This window comes from Nothobranchius furzeri, chromosome 3, assembly GCF_043380555.1.
Source record: "Nothobranchius furzeri strain GRZ-AD chromosome 3, NfurGRZ-RIMD1, whole genome shotgun sequence".
Lineage (NCBI taxonomy): Eukaryota > Metazoa > Chordata > Actinopteri > Cyprinodontiformes > Nothobranchiidae > Nothobranchius > Nothobranchius furzeri.
This window is the reverse complement of record NC_091743.1, coordinates 58,636,245-58,655,433: the sequence shown is the minus strand read 5'-3', so window position 1 is coordinate 58,655,433 and position 19,189 is coordinate 58,636,245. Positions and strand designations below refer to the sequence as shown.

At 41.0% G+C, this 19,189-nt stretch overlaps 2 protein-coding genes across 4 annotated transcripts in view; both read right to left on the bottom strand.

Annotated features, from left to right (window-relative positions):
* Positions 1-15,327, bottom strand: part of LOC107385404 (proto-oncogene tyrosine-protein kinase Src) — a 31,050-nt gene extending 15,723 nt beyond the window's left edge. For 2 of the 3 annotated variants that reach the window (XM_015959244.3, XM_015959245.3), the window contains exons 1-2: positions 15,115-15,327; positions 3,211-3,492 (exon numbers count right to left, since the gene is read on the bottom strand). In XM_015959244.3, coding sequence (XP_015814730.1) covers positions 3,211-3,484 — 274 coding nt within the window. In that variant the 5' untranslated portion in view covers positions 3,485-3,492; positions 15,115-15,327. Of the gene's footprint in view, positions 1-3,210; positions 3,493-4,179; positions 4,274-15,114 lie in introns of those variants that run through there. The other variant, XM_070549362.1, reaches the window with a different exon arrangement.
* A 1,026-nt stretch (positions 15,328-16,353) lies between these two features.
* On the bottom strand, positions 16,354-19,189 carry manbal (mannosidase beta like). Its single transcript, XM_015959246.3, has 3 exons — positions 19,053-19,189; positions 18,617-18,802; positions 16,354-16,702 (listed from the first exon to the last, which is right to left on the bottom strand). The coding sequence occupies exons 2-3, from the start codon at positions 18,764-18,766 to the stop codon at positions 16,592-16,594; spliced, it is 261 nt and encodes an 86-aa protein (XP_015814732.1). The 5' UTR covers positions 18,767-18,802; positions 19,053-19,189; the 3' UTR covers positions 16,354-16,591.

Genomic DNA, 19,189 nt, shown 5'->3' with positions numbered 1-19,189 from the left:
GGCATTTCCCTCTGCCCAGTCTTCCTCCAGACTCTGGCACCTTGATTTCCGAATGACATGCAAAATTTGCTTTCATCCGAAAAAGGTACTTTGGACCACTGAGCAACAGTCCAGTGCTGCTTCTCTGTAGCCCAGGTCAGGCGCTTCTGCCGCTGTTTCTGGTTCAAAAGTGGCTTGACCTGGGGAATGCGGCACCTGTAGCCCATTTCCTGCACACACCTGTACACGGTGGCTCTGGATGTTTTACTCCAGACTCAGTACACTGCATCTGCAGGTCCCCCAAGGTCTGGAATCGGTCCTTCTTCACAGTCTTCCTAATGGTCCGGTCACCTCTTCTCATTATGCAGCGTTTTCTGCCACACTTTTTCCTTCCCACAGACTTCCCTCTGAGGTGCCTTGATACAGCACTCTGGGAACAGCCTATTCGTTCAGAAATTTCTTTTTGTGTCTTACCCTCTTGCTTGAGGGTGTCAATGATGGCCTTCTGGACAGCAGTCAGGTCGGCAGTCTTACCCATGATTGCGGTTTTGAGGAATGAACCAGGCTGGGAGTTTTTAAAAGCCTCAGGAAACTTTTGCAGGTGTTTAGAGTTAATTAGTTGTTTCAGAGGATTAGGTTAATAGCTCGTTTAGAGAACCTTTTCATGATATGCTAATTTTTTTAGATAGGAATTTTGGGTTTTCGTGAGCTGTATGCCAAAATCATCAATATTAGAAACAATAAAAGGCTTGAACTACTTCAGTTGTATGTAATGAATCTAATATATATGAAAGTCTAATGTTTATCAGTACATTACAGAAAATAATGAACTTTATCACAATATGCTAATTTTTTTTAAAGGACCTGTAGCACTCCCGCAAATGTGGGCCATTGATTGCAAATAAGATTTGTCCATTTCCACACACAAAAAAGGGATTTTGCTAACAAATCCATTCCAGCCCATGTTGCAAAAATGAGTACACCCCAATTATAGTCTTAGGAAAAAAGCCACACTTAAGACTACAAAATTCTAATGAACAGGCATTCAACCACAGGTGAGTCTAATGATTCATTTAAGAGGTGTCCAGCAGACAGGTGACTATCTAAATGCATTACCTAGCAAAGAAAAGCTGTTCCCATTTCATACTGTCAGCAATGGCGCCACATGGAAGAGAAATAACAAAATCTGAGAAAGAAATCATTTCTTTACACAAAAAAGGTGAAGGCTACAAGAAGATCAGCAAAGCTTTACATATCAATCAAAATACTGTAGCAAAATGATCCAAAGTTTAAGAAAGATGGAAGAGCAACCATCTTACAGAGACGTCCAGGCCATCTATACAAGTTAACACTTCGACAGGAGCATCTTCTGATAAGAAGGGTTGAAGAAAATCGCCATGCAAGTTCACTACAGTTAGCTATAGCAGACCGTTTCCTGTGACACCATACGGCGCACACTGCAGAGGAATGGCATGCATGGGTATTGTCCACGAAGGAAGCTCCTCCTAAAGCCCATGCACAAAAAAACACTCCAAGTATTTGCTAGGGCCCATGCTGAAAAAGATTGACTACTGGGACTCCAGACTCTGGAGTGATGAGACAAAGATCAGTTTTTGGAACTAATGGTTTCAAAACTGTGTGCTGTTGTAAAGGTGAGGATTTCAAAGAGAAATGCATGGTGCCTACAGTGAAACACGGTGGTGGCAGTGTCCTTATGTGGGGCTGCATGAGTGCTGCTGGTGTTGGGGTGCTGGTATCATGAACTCAACAATGTACTACTCTATTCTGAAGGAGAAGATGCTGCAATCACTTTTCCAACACTAGCCTAGTGAACTAGACCAAATTCTTGCTTTGCAAAGAATGGTCTAGACACGCTCCATTGGAACCTCAGCAGCTCCTACCAGGACTCTGGCTGGCCAATCACAGCTCTCTAGAGGGGTTTCAAACACATAAAGAGCTGTGATTGGTCCATAATGGTGGGCCAATCATAGTGCTCTATCTGCTTAGTGAACAAATCACAGAGCTTTATCCGCTTTGTGGGCCAATCAGGGCACTCTATATGCCTGGTGGGTGGGATGATGCCACAGAGTGAAACAAGAGTATGTCACATTCATTGTCCAGTGGAATGCGGAGATCATTTGAAAGACAACGGTAGAACCCGCCCCACAACCGAGAGCCGTCAACGGAGCATGGCCAGACTAAATAATACATTTATTTAGTCTGGCTTGCCAGGCTATTCCAACACGACAATGAACCAAAACACACATCTAAAGCTACTGTTGCATTTCTGAAGAAGAACAGGGTGAAGGTGCTTGAATGGCCAAGTATGTCTCCTGATCTGAACCCAATCAAACACCTGTGGAGAATTCTGAAGCAGCAAGTTGAGCCTCAATCTCCATCCAGCATCCAGGCTCTAAACGAGGTTATTCTTGAAGAATAGAAAACGACAGATGTTGCAATATGTCGCCAACTTGTTCATTCCATGCCTAGAAGACTTGGTACTGTCCTTGAAAATCATGGTGGTGTTACAAAATACTAGATGTAGTAGATTTTGTTGGGGGTGTATTCACTTTTTGCTTCAACCAATTTTAGTAAAAGTTTGTGTGATCTATGTTATATTATAAAGCTTCATTTAATTTTAAGGAGTTAGACAAGTGTTCAATAAATCCCAGCCAAAATTCTGGAAATGGTTCTTTTGTTCATTAAGCAACTAATTAAATTCATACTTTTTAAAAGGGGGTGTACTCATTTATGCTGAGCACTGTAGATCTGAGTGTCCTCTATGCTACATCTATGTTGGTATTGAATGTCATCTTTATGGAAAATATTGTCAATTTAAGGAAGAGGTAGATGATAAACAGGAGAGATCCAAGTACAGAGGCAGGGGGAACACCAGAATTAAGGGGAGGATGGTTGAGGTGTAAAGCTTTAATCTGAACCAAAAATAATTTAATTTATGCCTGTCTGCCTGTATCTGTCCTGTCTATATATGTGTGTGTAACCTTGGTCAGGTTGTACTATGGAGTCAAGTTCCTATGCTCTGATCTGATCTGAGCGCTGGCAATAAAATTCATTCTGATTCTGATTATATCTGAAATGTATTTTTAACTAAATCTAGATCATTTTTTACAGAAGAATTCTGTATGTTTTAATTTAACCATTTATTAGGTCTATATTCAGCTTTCTAAACCTCTTTGTTTTACAAAAACCTGCCACAATCTAATTTCCTACCTGACAGCAGTCCTCTGTAGGGTGATATGACACTTCCCGTGTGGTCCACTCCTCCAAAGAGAGACAGTTCAGGGGTATTTGTCGGGGCAAGCTGGCGCTGCCCTTGTTGTCCCCGACGGCCCGTCCCAACAGCAGGGCTTCGATTGGGGGTCTGGGTCTGCTGAGTGGAGTCCAAGTGGTGGAAGCGTCCGCTATCGGAGCCGGTGCCTATGGTCCCGTCCAGGCTCATGGAGCGCTGGCCTGGCTCCTTGGGCTTGCTTTTGCCCGCCCCCATGTGCAGACCTGGAACAAGAGCCAACCATCAGAAAGGATACGGTAAGACCAAAAGCTGCTACAAAAAGTAAAAGCGTCAAAAATCAATTTTTATGCAAATGAAGGGTCTCTCAGCTTTGTTATGCATTTTTCTTTCATTTTAAATGTGTTTTTTTTATAAGAAACACATTTTTTTGTGTTTCATCATGTAATGAAACACAAAAACATTCAGTAAAACTGGATTTCACTGTGGTTAAAATTATTAGTCTTCTTTAAAGCAAAGAAATATGGTTTTAAAGGATTTTCCTCAGGAACTTTTAACATATTTACCCCCCCCCCCCCCCCCCCCCAAAAGTTGGCAAATCAGTCAACACATTTATTCCAGCTCTCCCGATCCACCAGAATATCCCTGGAGCTGTTCCCAGGTCAGTTAGAACTGCTTGCGTTTACAGTAGACACAAACCACACACACAATCAGAATCCAAGGTCGTGCTTAACGGTTTAAATCAAGTTGGAATCAATAAGCATCAACGAGGTAAACAAAGCTGTAAACAGAAAGCAGCCATGGGTCTCAACGACGCAAAGTATTAATGCTGGTGAGCCGACAAGGGCACAGAGGTGTCAAATATATCTGTTACATCCCGATAAACGCAGCGAGTCGAGGGTGTGCTGTCAGTAAGCACAAAGACAAACAAGCTCACAGTCAAGAGCACCCACAGAAAGTTGGAGAGCCTTGTTCGCACACCGGTTCTGTTCCTCCCCTTCAGGCTCTGTGGAGTGACTCACTGGGAGACCAGCTATTTCAGGCCAGCTGAAACAAGACAGTCATACACACATGAAACACAGTCTTGTTCCTCTGAATTAAAGCACTCTCGATTCCAGACAAGAGCGCGCCAAAGTGCATAGGGGTGGGTGTGTGTGTTCATGTGCATTAGCAGCTGTTCCCTCGCATCTAGGAAACTAGGCTCAGCTGCACACTAGCACCCAAGTACAGTTGTGTCTCACATCCTTTTTTCCTTTCCAACACTTGATAGTTTCCAACACACACCGACAGACAGACAGACAGGACAGGACAGGGGAGGTTATTAACAGACACGGAGGAAGGAAACTGGCTGTGGCTTTAAAAAGAACGTGTGGGTGGTTGTTATGTACTGCCCGGACAGCTGAGGCTTAGTGGGTGTTTAAAGTGTGATGTGTGAGCATAACATAATTACACAGGTATGGGAATTCTCAGAGACATGGCAGCATCCCACTGAGAAGACATGTGGGCGACTCAGCTTCTGAGGGAGCGTGAATGTGCACAAATGTCAACGTGGGGGTGGGGGTCAGGGGTCAGCTTTCGCATTAGGCATTAAGAACTAAGTCAACACTATTAAGAACTAAGTCAACACTGGTTTAAAACTTACCAGAGGCACACGTGCCACACCTAGACTGCCAATACAAGCAAATAGGTAGGATGCTCATGCATATCAGGAATGTATGCAAAAATCCTCTTAAAGGTCATTTCAGGCTGTGTATGAGCGCAGGGCTAGATAATAGCACCTCATACAGAGAGCTAAGAAAGTAGGAAAAATACTATGATTTAGACTGATTACTATGTTGCTTCATCAGTATGCGTCTGCACTGTCAGTGGGTGGTGCCTACCTAAAGTGAGCTCACTTTAAAGGGCCTAAACACAAAAAACATGAAAGGATCAAGAACAGACGAGAAATTCTCAGCAGATACAGATGTTGCAACATCTAGTGGGACATGAGAAGCAACAACAAGTTCTTCCAAGGCTGTAAATAACCTCTGATGACAAAAGAACATGTTTGCTTTTACATCCATGTTCACCTGAAAGCCTGCGTGCAAATGAGCTCCTAAACATGACACATGAGTCACCGTTTACTCAAGCATGACAACCACTCAGATTGATCTGGAAACAGGCAAGGATACATTCCTGAAATGTTTTTTCCCAGTATGCATCAAAGCCAAACTGGATGATCTAGATGAGGGGTGGAACAGCAGCAGGGTGAGAGCTCAAGCTAGCTTGGGCTCGAAACAGACACATTAAACTGACCCAGGGGTCTCTAACCAGCGGCTCTGGAGCCACAAGTGGCTCTCTGGACCTTCCATAATGGTTCTTAATAACTATGACTACAAATGAGAGAAATACAACTGACCCATGTTCATAAAAACAATTTTAAAAAATGCAGATTTAAGTTGTTTTCAGTTTTTTTTATGGAATTGAAGTTCCACAGCAACAGCACTAAAAATACCAGAAGTATTTTTATATCTGTGTTTTATTTGTTTCATTTCCAACAAATCTCAACATGCCATGAAAAAAAAATATCCAAACTCCTTTTGCAAAAGTGTTTGTTTCAAGAAATGATCTCTAGAGTAGACACTAGCAGAAGAGAAACAAAGATCTCAGACTTTATTCTCAGAAAAACCTCAGAATCCTGACTTCTGAACTATTATGTTTGTTGATCACTTTGTCTTAGAGCTTGAATAAGATAAGCAGAAAAATTAAAAGGCTGCATTGATGCTGGACACGTTGTGAATTTTGGTTCATTTTTTTTCTCTTAGCTTTACAACCATGGTGCTCCTAACTATGGATGGAGGGAAACAAAAAAAAAGGGAGTAAAACCATCTACATAAATATATGGACAATGGGTTTCCATAGGCTTCAATAACAAGTTTTTCTGCTAAAATGGGAGGTAGCCACCACCGCCATTTTGACTGTGTCAAAGGTTCCGTCAAGCCCAGACAATTCCATAAAAGGGAAGAGAGGAGGAGCTGAGGGTGACGTTTAGACAGATGTTTGTGCAACTTAAGAAAGACAAAAGAAGCTACTGCTCATCTGTACTCCGTTTGGAGACAGACTTCCAGTTTGTAAACAGCAGCATTAGAAGCCCTAGGCTACGACTTCTGTTGAGTGCCGATTTGGTACATTTGTTTTTGTTTTGCCGCTGCGATCTGAGATGCGCAGAGCTGCCGCTGGGGAGAACCGGGTGCAAAGGTTACCATCTCAGAGCTCCACAAGCCGGCAGCCCGCGCAGCAGACAGAAGCCGCGATCAGACAGAGATGTGCCGAGCTGCGGGGAGAAGTGGCGTATTTTGGCGGTTCTGGCTTGCCATAAGAACCAGCCGTCAGCCCGCGCAGCTAACAGAAGCCGCGATCAGACAGAGATGGACCGGGCTGTGGGGAAGGGATAAGGGTGGAAAACATCGGTCTCCCAAGAGCTCCACAAGCCGATAGTCGGAACCCAGCTCCACCAACATGTTATATTTCAACCCATTTTCTAAAGTGCAGCATTATGTTAAATGCACTGGGTTTTACCCTATTACATTTAAATTTCATGGTTAAACAGTACATGTTAAAATCTAAGCTCAACTCGGCAGTGACCCAAAATACATGAATATAATTTTACTTACCGAAAAAAATGAAGTGGAGACTCCTTGGACGCTCTTTTAGTGCAATTAATGCCACAGCAAGTCATTTTGTCCAACAATTGCACAAAAAATATCCAAAAAAGAATACACACACACAGAGACTCAAAATCCCGGAACAGTTTCCAAGCCAGACGGAGGCTCTACTGAGGCCTTTCCACGGAGCTAGCTCTATGGTCACGTGTGTCGGATGCTCAATTATACAGAATTTTAGGCTTTTAATACACTTAAACAGAAGAGTGAGAAAAAATTCACCCCCCTCATAGTTGTCATGAGTGTAAACTAGATAATTTAAACCAAAAACATGTTTTGGTACCAGGCTGTAAACATGTTTATTTCTGCTGTGAAAATGGTATTTTTAACATGGGAGTCAATGAGGATTTGCTTGTTTCTGACACCAGCCCCCAGCGGATGAGGGTGGAACTGCAATTTATTTCACTTCCGGGTTGGACTCAATTTCAGAGCTGCATTGTGGGGGCCTGAGTAAAACACAATTTAGGTAAAATTTGTAAAAAAAAACATCCCATTATTAGTGTTGTTTCATGGCTCGAGCAATCTGTTCGTCTTTGGAGAGAACTGATGGTTACAAACCAACTAGAATTTGGGAAAACACTGGAATATATCTTCTCCTTAAGCAACGAGGTGCAACAAGCTGAAATAAACAGATTCTGATTCACAAACCTAAGCAGGAAACTTTGATAATCACTATGTTCAAGCTGGTGATGAAGACTCTAGGACGATGACGATACAGCGTGCACTGGTTCAATTATTTACTCTGGTTCTTTCCCAGATGCTGCATTCATCTGAGATGAATGTTTCAGCACCAACATGTTTAGACAGACCTGAAAGCCTCACACCTTTTCCTAATATGGAGTCAGAGAGGTGTAATGCCAATGTGAGCTAACTCCAGCGTTTCGTTGTGAAATGAGTGATGATGGTGATGTTTTAGCACTGGAAAGAGTAAACACATGAGGTAAATAGTAACATAAAAGCACAGTCTTTTAAATGAGGTTTAAAGGTGTGTGACACTCATTTAAGCAATGCATTCGCAGTGGTCACTAGTAGGAATGAATGCCTTGCAAGTTGTACTCTAGGAGGGAAACTAACTAACTAACTAGCAGAATGCCACATCAGAGGAAAACTTAACACAGCAGGATTTGGTGTCTTATTTCCTGACATTCGTACATCTCGCCTCTGATTGGATAACAGCAATGCGACTCTACCACTGTTTGCTCTGCGGCACGGATGTCTCATCTCCACCAATAACACAAGCCTGAAGGAGTTCTGCAATGTGGTGGAGTTGGTTTTGCTAACGATTAGCAGAGACATAAATGCTTAAATTGCAACCTTCCCCGTCGTGAGTCAAGATGGGTGAGTCCATGAATGTTAAGTGACAGTGTGAAGTTGATCTGTCAGAATTTTCTCTGTCTACTTTCTATCAGAAGTGAATGCAGGAGACTGGTGTAGGAGACTATTTTCATGTTCAGCCTGTTTGTTAAACTCAGAGTGACCGATTATGATCAGAAATAATCATTAAAAAATGTTTTTTATTGTGAAACGCCTTTAAAAAGATGGAAAATAATAAAATAAAATAAGTTTTGGTTTCTGTGTTGATGCAAACATAAAAATAGGAGAACAGAGGAATGTGGGAGAATTAAACCGCATCTCGCCACTTCGCTGTGCCAGCTAATGTAACAAGAACAGGCACCTGAGCAGCAGGAGGGCAGGACGAGAGGAAGGAAGTAGAGAGAGAGAGGAGAAAAAAAGAGACCACAGTGTGTGTGTGGCAATAGAGAGGGTGGATGCAAAACACACTCCTGTAGCTTTGGTTGCCTTGAGCCATCATTAAAGTATACATGTAAGGCATGCACGCTTAAAAAAGTTGTTTGAGTTACATTTCAAACATATATATTTTTTAATTACTCGTTCTGTTAATAACCTTCCAACGTTCAGGAGCATTTCTGTATCCATTACTGCCCCGTGCCTAGCTCTCCGTCTCCATGTTGACGAACCCGACGACCCGCTTCTGTACAGGAACTGAATACCGAGTGTCAAGAAGAGAAATAAAGTGGAGAAAAGAGTAAAAACAAAGAGGCCAGAGCCCTGAGAGGAATGCAGGCAAGTCTCGGCACATATTAGCTTCAGGAGCAAGGGTAATATTTTCCTGACTTGTCCATGTAAAACAAATTGATTCTGTTGAGTTTTCAAAGCTGCCTTGAAATATTTTAGTATTGATATGTACAAAATATTAGATGTTGGGCAACAGGCGGACGATAAAACAAACCTATCTGCAACAAATGACAGACATCAGTTTCCTCTTTAAAGCCTTGATCCGTAACAGTTAAAAATCTGCTCTTAGATATAAACCCATAAGTAGGGATGCTTGATATTGGCTTTTTGGCCGATGTTGCCAACTCTTTATCTCCGATGCCGACATAAATTGATACAGATATAGATTGTGTCCCCCTCATAAAAAACTAAGAAAAACTTAAACATTTTAGGTTACTAACATCACATATCTGCAATCATACATGCTTATATTTTACACTTCTTTTATACAAAAGCACAATTACTTCAATTTAAGTTCATAACAGGAAAATTGCCATATTTATTTTGCCTCCAACAACAGCTGAACCTCATTCTCCCTAAGCACAACGCTAAGATGTATGTGCTACTTCGTAGACATCGACTGTTATTGGTTTTTCTATCGCTGACACAGATGCCGATATAGCAGACACGGTCAGCCGATGGCTGATTTGAACAGCTGGTTTTTATGGGCTGATATCTAGACATCCCCACATTATTTTCATGCCAAAAGTCACCAATAACATCAGTTGATGAACAAAATGTCAGAAACTTAATCAGTTTTTGAACTCTGAATTTAACTAACTGTTAAATCTTAACTTTATGCACTGCTGGGTGTTTAAGTCAGACCATTAGTTAAATGCGCATTTGGCAGTTTAGCTCATTTTTAGCACCCCCTAGTGTACAACATAATCTAACCACTGAAATGTGATTCATCACTAAATGAAACAAATCAACTGTTCATGATCTAAAACATGCAGGAAACGTGCTGGAAGCAGACTGCAATGCAGTGTCAATTTGTTCCAAGTCTATCAGGTGGTAGCCCGCCACACTGAAGTTGCAAGCGCAACATTCTTGCCACAGAGGTCGGTGAGGGTCTGAGTGACGATTCATTCACCCTATAAAGCGGGTGTCACCAACTTCAGTCCTCGAGGGCTACCATCCTGCTAGTTTTCTGTGTTTCCTGCTCTACCACACCTGAATGGAGTAATTTAAACCTCTCCTTAACTCTGCACAGGTCTGTTAATTACTCATTTGTTCCAATCAGGTGTGTAGGAGAAAAGAAACAGCAAACATGTGCAGGATGGGAGCCCTCGTGGTTCGGAGTTGGTGAAAACTGGTGTAAAGGGTCGTTTTAGCACATACTTTCTCCAGAAAATTATTTAAAAATATTTTTTAAATGCACAGTATCCCTTTAATTTAGAGTATTTATTATGCAGATATTAGTGAATGTAAAAATGCATTTGAATAAAATTCTATGCTAGCACCATGCTGCCTGAGGATGTGCCTGACTTTAAATCAGCTTTACTAAGGACAAACATCGGCCCACGCCAATATACAAAAAATAGATAGTAAATATCAGCCCGGTTGGTCTATCCCTCCTATTTAGAAAGGTATTTTTCCTATTCTGTATATTGCAGCTGTGGTGACAAAACTTTTGTAAAGATATTTAGTTAAAGGGGCATTATGGAAGTTTGACAGCCAAAACATGTATAGAAATGATAAATTTCTTCTTCATACATTCTCCCTTCAATGCCCTGGTCCTGTAGAATGAGTCCTGGCATTTTTACTGTGATTGCCTGTTTTTCTGTAAAATCACAGAAAAAGAGAGGTGCTCGGGTCCAGCAGGCCACTTCATGTGCGTTCATGCTCAGGCATCGCCCGTAGCATTTGCTATCTGTAGCTTTAGCAGCAGAGAGAGAGGTAGTGCCAACTCAGCAACTTTGTCACTGTTCCTAACGCCTAGTGATGAACCTAGCTACATTTCTGAGGACCCTTAGCTACTTTCTTCTAGATATGTCCTGCAAATTAGCAACAAAATAGCCGTTTTCGCCCAAGCAAGCCTTGGGTGAAGATTCTTCTTTTTGTTTTAGTTCTTTGTCACTACACAGGGCAAATTTCTACTTCACAAGCTGTGCCAAACAAACTAAAATATCCCATAAAACTTACCTCAGATCTGTCATATTTTCCCATTTAGAGAGAAAGGATGAGTAGCTGAAGAGTATGATGTATAATATGTGTGTGGTGCATAACAGTTGTGCCATTAAATGACTGAAAACCACAAATGTATTTTTATTTGACCAAAATAAATGAAATAGCTGGCCAGGATCACAGAAAGTTTAGTTTCGAAGTGCTGCAGGTAAAGGTCTGTTACATCTCATTTGGTGACAGCTAAGGACAGAAATTACAGACTACAACCAAATGGTGAGTCACAGGATGGAAAAATGCTGACAACACAACCCAATTAGGTGATTCAGCTGTTTATGACCCAAAACTAGAACCAGAAATAGCTAAAGTCAAAAGAACAAACACAAAATACAGACCTTTTTGTGTTTTATTCTCCAAGTTTCAGATACAGAACAACTGATTAAATTACATCTAGTTCTTTAAAGTGAGTTGTAATTGGCCAAAACCTGTAACTGCAAATCAGAAATATTACGGATAAATTAATTGTCATTTTAAAGGTTCGCAATTTCCACCATCATCACTGAACAATTTTATAAAAACACAGGATTGCATTATTTCTGAATATTGCAATGGCAATACTGGTTGTCACAAACCCATATTTTCCACACTCCTCTCTTTGTTGACTGCCATCTCAACACTCCCAATACAGTGAGTGTGTGTTTTCATCTAAACCAGGTGTGGGTGTGGAAGGCAAAGCGAGTCCATCAGATTAACTTGCAAATGCATGCCACTTGGATGTAACAGTCAGTGATTTATTATAATCCATGTAGTTCTTTGCAATATTGGCATTGTGCAAACTTGTGACATACTGTGCAGCTCTACAAAAAAAAAAAAAAAAAAAACACAAGGATCTTGTGTAACTTTTACCAATTGAAACCTAAAAGCCTTGATACCCCTGCAACCACCTCAGCTGGCAGCAATAATGCTGAAGAGCAAGTCACCCCCAAAGCAACTTTACTGTCTAATTGCGCTGTAGATGCGTGTAGTCCATAATTTCGCACTTTAGTGCATCTTAGTTAAAAAATAAATATTCTGTCTAAAACTGTCATCGCCCTCTTCAGGTAAAAACTCGGCACTGCATTTGAATTTCAATCTGCCATTGCTGTTGGCTAAGACGTACACTATTACGTTAGCTGGTACATTATGGTGTCACAATGTTGTGAGCCTGTGTGTGCATATTTGCTAGCGGCTCTACCCTCTCGGTCTGCCAGGCAACAGCATTTGTTGCATTTTTCAGTAAGTGGGAGTGGAGTGAGAGTCTGGAGTGAGACCCCCCCAAATCAAAATTTTTTTGCTTATAAACTAAATAAACGAGTGTCTAATCGTGCTGCAGACACGTGTCGTCAATAATTTGGCATTTCAGTGCATCTTAGTTAAAATTCAAATATTCTGCCTAAAACTGGCAGTGTTGTGCCGTTGTCAGGTAAAAACTCTGCACTGTATTTTAATTTAAATCTGCCACCGCTATTGGTTAAGAGGTATGCTATGATGTAAACTGGTACATTATGATGTCACAATGCTGTCGTGAGCCTGTCTTTGTGTGTATTTGTTAGCAGCTCCGCCCTCTCGGTCTGCCAGGCAACAGAATTTGTTGCATTTTTCAAACATGAAGAGGGAGTGAAGTAAGTTTCTTGTACGAGTTGACTTGCTCTTTAAGAAATAGTTCCGAACATTCAGCACGTGAACGTGGCATGTCTGATCACACCGATTGTGACTTAAGCTGATAAAATGACAACCCAAAACAAAAACATTTGTGGCTCTGAAGTCAGTCTTACCTTGTGCTAAGATTTTACGTAGGAAACAGAACACTTTTTTTGCTAATCCATCCCCCTGTCCCAGGTCTTATCAACCCTGATTTTTCTTGTGATGATGAGCACACTATTGCTGCACATTTGGCTATGACAAACCTGACTGAGTCACAACAGACGGTACCAGTTGTTGCTGTGCTGCAGAGACTGAAGGAGCTCTGGCTAATGTTTCAGTTCAATGGGGAAATTACAGTTTGCCCTCGGGAGAGAAGGCGAGGAAGAGGAGGTGGGGAGGGGTCAGCGATGGTTCCCCATGATCAAAACAAGAGGAAGCATTCACATTGGCATTGCCGTCTTGTCCTACTTTACATAGTCAGAGGAAGAGAAATGGACTTGATTAGGTCCAATGAACATCAGAACCACATCTTCTTGTCTTCTAAGCCTTTACATGAACAATCCAACATGTGTGGAAAGGGTAAACAAGCTCTCCCATCTCATCTGTCCTCTGGCAAACACACTCAGGAGAGACAAGGGGAAAAAAGGAGGAGGAGGAAGACGGACAGACTGAGGCACTTAGCTGATAAAGAAAAAACACTTCCGTCCATCTCTGACTGAAGGCTCTGGGAACCAGTGATCCTGGCCGTGGGGAGCGGCTGCTTCAGCGTGATTAATTTTACAGGACATGATGGCCATTTCATGTCAGAGATGTCACGTCATTTACAAATTCTTAAAACTCACCCTGTTCTACGTGTACGCCCCATTTCTGACTTACATTTATTCAAATGAGAGCATTTTATTTATAATACTCCCTCTGATCAAAACATGTCTAAAGTCTCCACTCACTTTTACACTGAAGGCATTAGGAAAGTAAAATAACCTTTTGGTCTTCTTGAAGTCGATATTCACCTGGAAGCCTCCATGCAAAAAAGTTCTGCGACATAACTCATGAGTCGGTGTTCAGGGAACACCTTTTCAACTAGTGAGACATGACAAGCAGTCGGAATTACCTGAAAACAGGCAGGAAAACATTCCTGAAATGTTCCTAGTATCAACACCAAACAAGATCAGGAAAGGTGGGAGTTCACTGAAGGCTTTAGTTCCAGATTAGCCAACCCTTGATTTTAGGAAGCTGTCTGTACATTTAATGTCTGCTGACTAAAACAGATGAACGCATGAATAAATAATGGAGACAATAACATAGCTGCAGCCAATTGAGCCAAATATTTTGAATGACCCAAAAACAGAACATCATGTTTATCACCCATTTGCCCCCATTTATGGGATAAAAATATTTAATTTTGCTTTTACAGCCCAGTTAGATGTTGCAGCTTCCTTTATGTTTGGTGGATCAGCAAGTCCACCAGTAGCTCAGATACTAGGGCTTTAGGATTAAAGTTCCTCCTTAATAAGAAACCTGGATCTCTTTCCTCCCAGAAATTAGCTGGAACAGCCCCCCCCCCCCCCCCCCCCCAAAAAAAAACTATCTGCTAATAAACTATTAGCCACATAATTAAAATTCTATTTCCACGGGATTAAACACCAGTTGTCAGCAAAGCTGCTTTCAATGAAACGCGGGGTGGGGTGGCTGCTGCCTACGGGAGTAGCAACTGTCAAAACGGAATCTTTGCTTGGGGAGAAAATAAAAATAAAGACATAACCTAATTAAAAACCAGCCAGAGTTAGCAGGGCGATCCGTTTCAGGTGGTTTCTGGATTTGTGAATGGGAACGTGGATTGACTTATTTTTAAGAGGGCTCAGTGACAGACAGCGGTAGCTCCAGTGCATGTGGCCTGATGAATCAAAACAGGTGCTGTTACAGCTCCATTTTGGATTTCGATGGATTGTTGGCTTCTTTTTCAGAGCAAACTCGTCTCATCGGATTTTCTCTGAGCATCTGGCGTCGTGACGAAGCCACGATGGCGATTTTTACAAACCTTTTGTTTTTTATGGTCTGTAGTAAGTCCTAAGGGGCAAGCCCCGGCTCAGACTGAATCATTGCACTGGCCGTGGTCTCTGAATGGCCTGTGTAACAATGAGCGTGTGTGTGTGTGTGTATGTGTGTGTAGGGGACCACAGCATATATACATGTGTGAAAACAGACTAACACCTAATTGTTAGCTCGCGGTTGGCCCCAAAACTGTAAACAATCTCCTCGCCAGGAGAGAAAAAGCCGCTACATGCTGTAATAAACTAAACCTACCTTTGACGCGTCTTGTGATTCAGCCCCCCAAAAAAATAAAATAAAAAAATCAGAGAAGCGCAGCGAGGAGCCCGGTCAGATTCGTATGGCTGTTCTCATCAGAAGAATATGGAAGCCGACGGGCAGTTGCTGTGGAAACCTCAGTCCAGCCGCAAATCCCATTTAGCGAATATCAGAAGAATCACCGGAGGAAGGGAGAGAGGTCATGACGAGGACTGATTCTCCTCAAGGAGGGAGCGCAGCTGCCGCGGTGGTGGCGGTGAGCTACGGCGGCGGTGGTCCGGGCGAAGCACCGGCAGACGGTCCAGCTGGAAAGGAGGCGACGGCGCAGTAAAAATCATGCGAACGAGCTGGAGCGGTGTTATCCGGGGAAGACCAGCCTCGTATGGGGGAGGAAGCCGCCGGAGAGAGCGCATCGCTTACGAAACATGAGGGCGAACCAGGGGCGAACACGAAAAGACTAGATTTACGTTCAAAGAGCGTCGGGAGAATTTACGACAACAACTGCGCAACTCGGCTCTGTGAAGGGAATCACTTTGGGCATGACACGAACAGATTCTGAACACCGCTGCCGCGTTTAACCCCTTTAGATCTGTTCAATACATACACAACTTTGTTACATAACAAATCCCCGGCAATGACTTAATTGAGATGATTTGCTTAAAGTACAGGCAACGTAAAGTGGTTGCTTAGCAACACTTCCATTACAGCAGAACGTGACTGTCGCATTAAAGTCAAACCCTCCGGGGTTGTTGACGTTTGGAAAACATTTGCCCCAGTTTTGAGTTTTATTGTTCCACAACGTTGTAATTTAAAATAATCTGGTAACTGAGTAAATGTAAAGGTTTGCACTTGTGAACAATCAGTGCATAGTTTATCAATTTATTTTTCAAATTACTGTCGCAATCATCTATTTTAATAAGTTCCCTTTTAATGTTTTTGTAATAGAAATAAAAGTATTTTTTATAAAATGACGTTTGGCTTAATGAAATTTTTAGCTATGAAAAAATTCTCTCTAGATATGCGATTTCAAGAGAAAGAAAGTTACAATGACACAAATAAACCCAAATTTACATAATAAATCAAAAGCATCGAGATCAAATATGGACAAGTTACCTATTCTTTATATTTAAATACATTGCAAAACTCCAAATCTCCCTATGATATTTGTGTCTGTAGCTGAACACCAGTCACACTTAACTGACTCACAGACATGAGTAAAACAATCATAAAGACAGCTGAGGTGAATGACTTTATTGGTCAGTTGTAATCCACATGCATTTCCAACAATATCTTCAATATTTATTAATAAAATGAAGGGAAACGAAAACTCTTCACTGTCAATGAACATCGTGTTTTTTTGCAGTCTGTGTGAATATGAAAGTAGGATCATTGAGAAATGTGTTCCATGTAGTGTTGTAATAATAACTAAAATGTATCAGATGACAAAAACAAACAAACTCAGATGCACAAAGCTCTATCGTTTCTTTTTGCTCTCTTTCTTTGGTTTCTGTCGAATCTGAGGTGCTGGTCCTTTGGGTTTCTTCACTGGTTCTGTCGTTTTCCCATCAGTGGACTCTGTCTCCTCCTGTGGGCCGAACACCAGAAACATTAAAAACTAAACGGCTAAACGCATGGAATGAATATATGTTCCTTTTTTCCAAGCTTAAATGCAGCTTTACCAAACAAACAGAAGAAGGAAATTCCCATGTGTACACCAAACAAAAGAAACCAACATGTTTCCTTTTGCCAGCAGAATAAACGAGTAAAAGAAACAGCGACACAATGCAGAAAATAATCAGAGACGCTGATAACTTTCAATTCAGTTATGGAGGAATGTTTCCATGTTTATAATCCTATAAATGTTTTTGGTATATTTTAATCCAAGATAAAAGCAGTAATAAGATTACTGTTGTAGTACAGAGAAATAGTCTCTAACTCTTGGGTTTTAACTCATTTCCTGACAAAAAAAAAAGTTTATTTAAATGAACCAGATGAGGTGACTTTAGTAAGTAAGTAAGTAAAAGTGTATTTATATAGCGCCTTTCTCAGATATAAATCACAAAGCGCTGTCCAACATGATAAAGATCAGGGCAAATACCTCTAACCAATAAAAACATCAGAAAAACAATAGCAGTGACGTAGAAAATAAAATCATGAGTATAAACAAAGTGAAGATGTGAACCCGAACAAAGCCATAGTAACTGATAAGAATGGGTATCTTCCTTTGGCGCTTTTACATACTGATACAGACAGATGGCTAAATAAGATAAAACTCCCAACACTTCAAACAAATCTGTTAGATCTTTTGACAACAATGTGGCTCAGAGGTTGGCTGACATAACTGTAACGGAGTATGTGAGCATTTCCAGATTCTTTTCAGCCATTCCTTTCATTTCTCAGTATTGTGAGCTGTTCTAATGGTGTCAGATAGTTTTGAATTGTGTTACAGCAGCATTGATGTCAATATGTTACAAATGCAGCATTGAGTCAAAAGTGGTGTATATACTCACTTTGGGTTTTCACACCTAATCTAAAAGGTTTTTAACACTAAAGAGGAAAAAGAAACCTGACTATTTACATAAAACATGTGGTCAGGGTAAACAGTATGTTTTCCTGACGTAATTTTCTCAATGAGTGAAATGTTCAACAAAAACTAAATTTTGTTGTTGGGTTGCAGCCAGAATTAAAAAGTTATTTTCCACAAAACATGATGAGCTTACCTATAAAGCACAAGTTTGTACAATGTTTCTGAAAAGAGATTGATTTTGGTTTTTCTATTGCAGATACCAATATGTAGGAGTCTTGGTCATCCGATATGTACTGCCTACTTTAACAGGCAGAATTTCATCAACAATATCTAGACATTTCCCACCTCATTTTCATGCTAAAATGTCACTAATACACCAGTTGATGTACTAAATTTCTGAAGTTTAATTGGTTTTTGAATTCTGAATATAATTAACTAGTAAATATTACCGCTCAATGTTCAAGTTAGACACCTAAACAAACTAAATTTAAGAGTATTTATTATGCAGATGCTATCAGTGAATGTAAAAATACATTTAATATAAATTCTGCAACAACATCAGGCTGTCCGAGGATGTGCCTGACTTTAAATCGGCTTTACTTGGGTTTACTCCGGCTCGATGCATCGGTCTACCACTAATTCTCAATATAGCAAATTGCAGATCTATTTTATGTTTATGTATTTAGCAGACGCTTTTGTCCAAAGCGACTTACAAGTGATAATCGGCATGTTGCCCTTGAGGCTACAATAACAACAACTTGACATCAACCATGGAGAGGAGGGAACAAAGGAGTGGAATCAGATGTGAGAGAAATCATAACATTACGAATTTGCTGCGGTACCTGGTGTAAAAAAATAAGAGATAAGTAAAAATTAAGAAATAACTTCTTCAAGAACTTAGAGGATGATAAAAATATATTTGGGCTGTTTTGAAGTGTCCCTGCTTCTCTCACCACTGTGGATTCCACCTACCTGTTCATGGCTCTTGGATGTGGGGAAGATGATAGCCAGGATGCAGATAAGCTGGAAGATTGCACCCAGAAACAAACCGTAGCGCAGGATGCTTTCCAGTAAGGTCGGCTCAGGGACTTCAGGAGGGGAGAAGTCCAGCTCTGCAGACATGATGCTGCTTTGTTGGGACTGTTTTCCTTCACAGACCTTTTCAACCCAAAAAGAAAAAAATATATATTTTAAGCCCATGTAACAGTCGAATAACATTATAGTATAGATATAATTCTGCGACTGACTAAAAACTAAAACTATATATTTCCCCACGTAGACTGAAATATGCGATACTTGGCTAGCTAGCATCTACCCGGTCCAAAACAAAGATAAACAACTAAGAGCGGTATGAATCTAAACGGCCTTTCTCTTCTATCATGATGCCGATTTATGAAATATTGCTCACCAGCAGCGGTGGGGTTCAATATTTTAAGCAGTCACGGAAAAATGTAGTTAGAAAAATCAGAGAGAAAACAGTTGTGAAACAGGAAAAAGCTATCAAAAGGCGAAACAATTATGAGAAACCGTGAAGGAAGTGACGCC

What these genes read in the sequence shown, in the direction of transcription:
- manbal (XM_015959246.3), bottom strand. Translation starts at nt 18,766, where the DNA reads ATGTCTGCAGAGCTGGACTTCTCCCCTCCTGAAGTCCCTGAGCCGACC. An exon ending in CATCCAAGAGCCATGAACAG is followed by an intron (nt 16,703 to 18,616) that starts GTAGGTGGAATC and finishes TTCGGCCCACAG; the next exon opens with GAGGAGACAGAGTCCACTGA.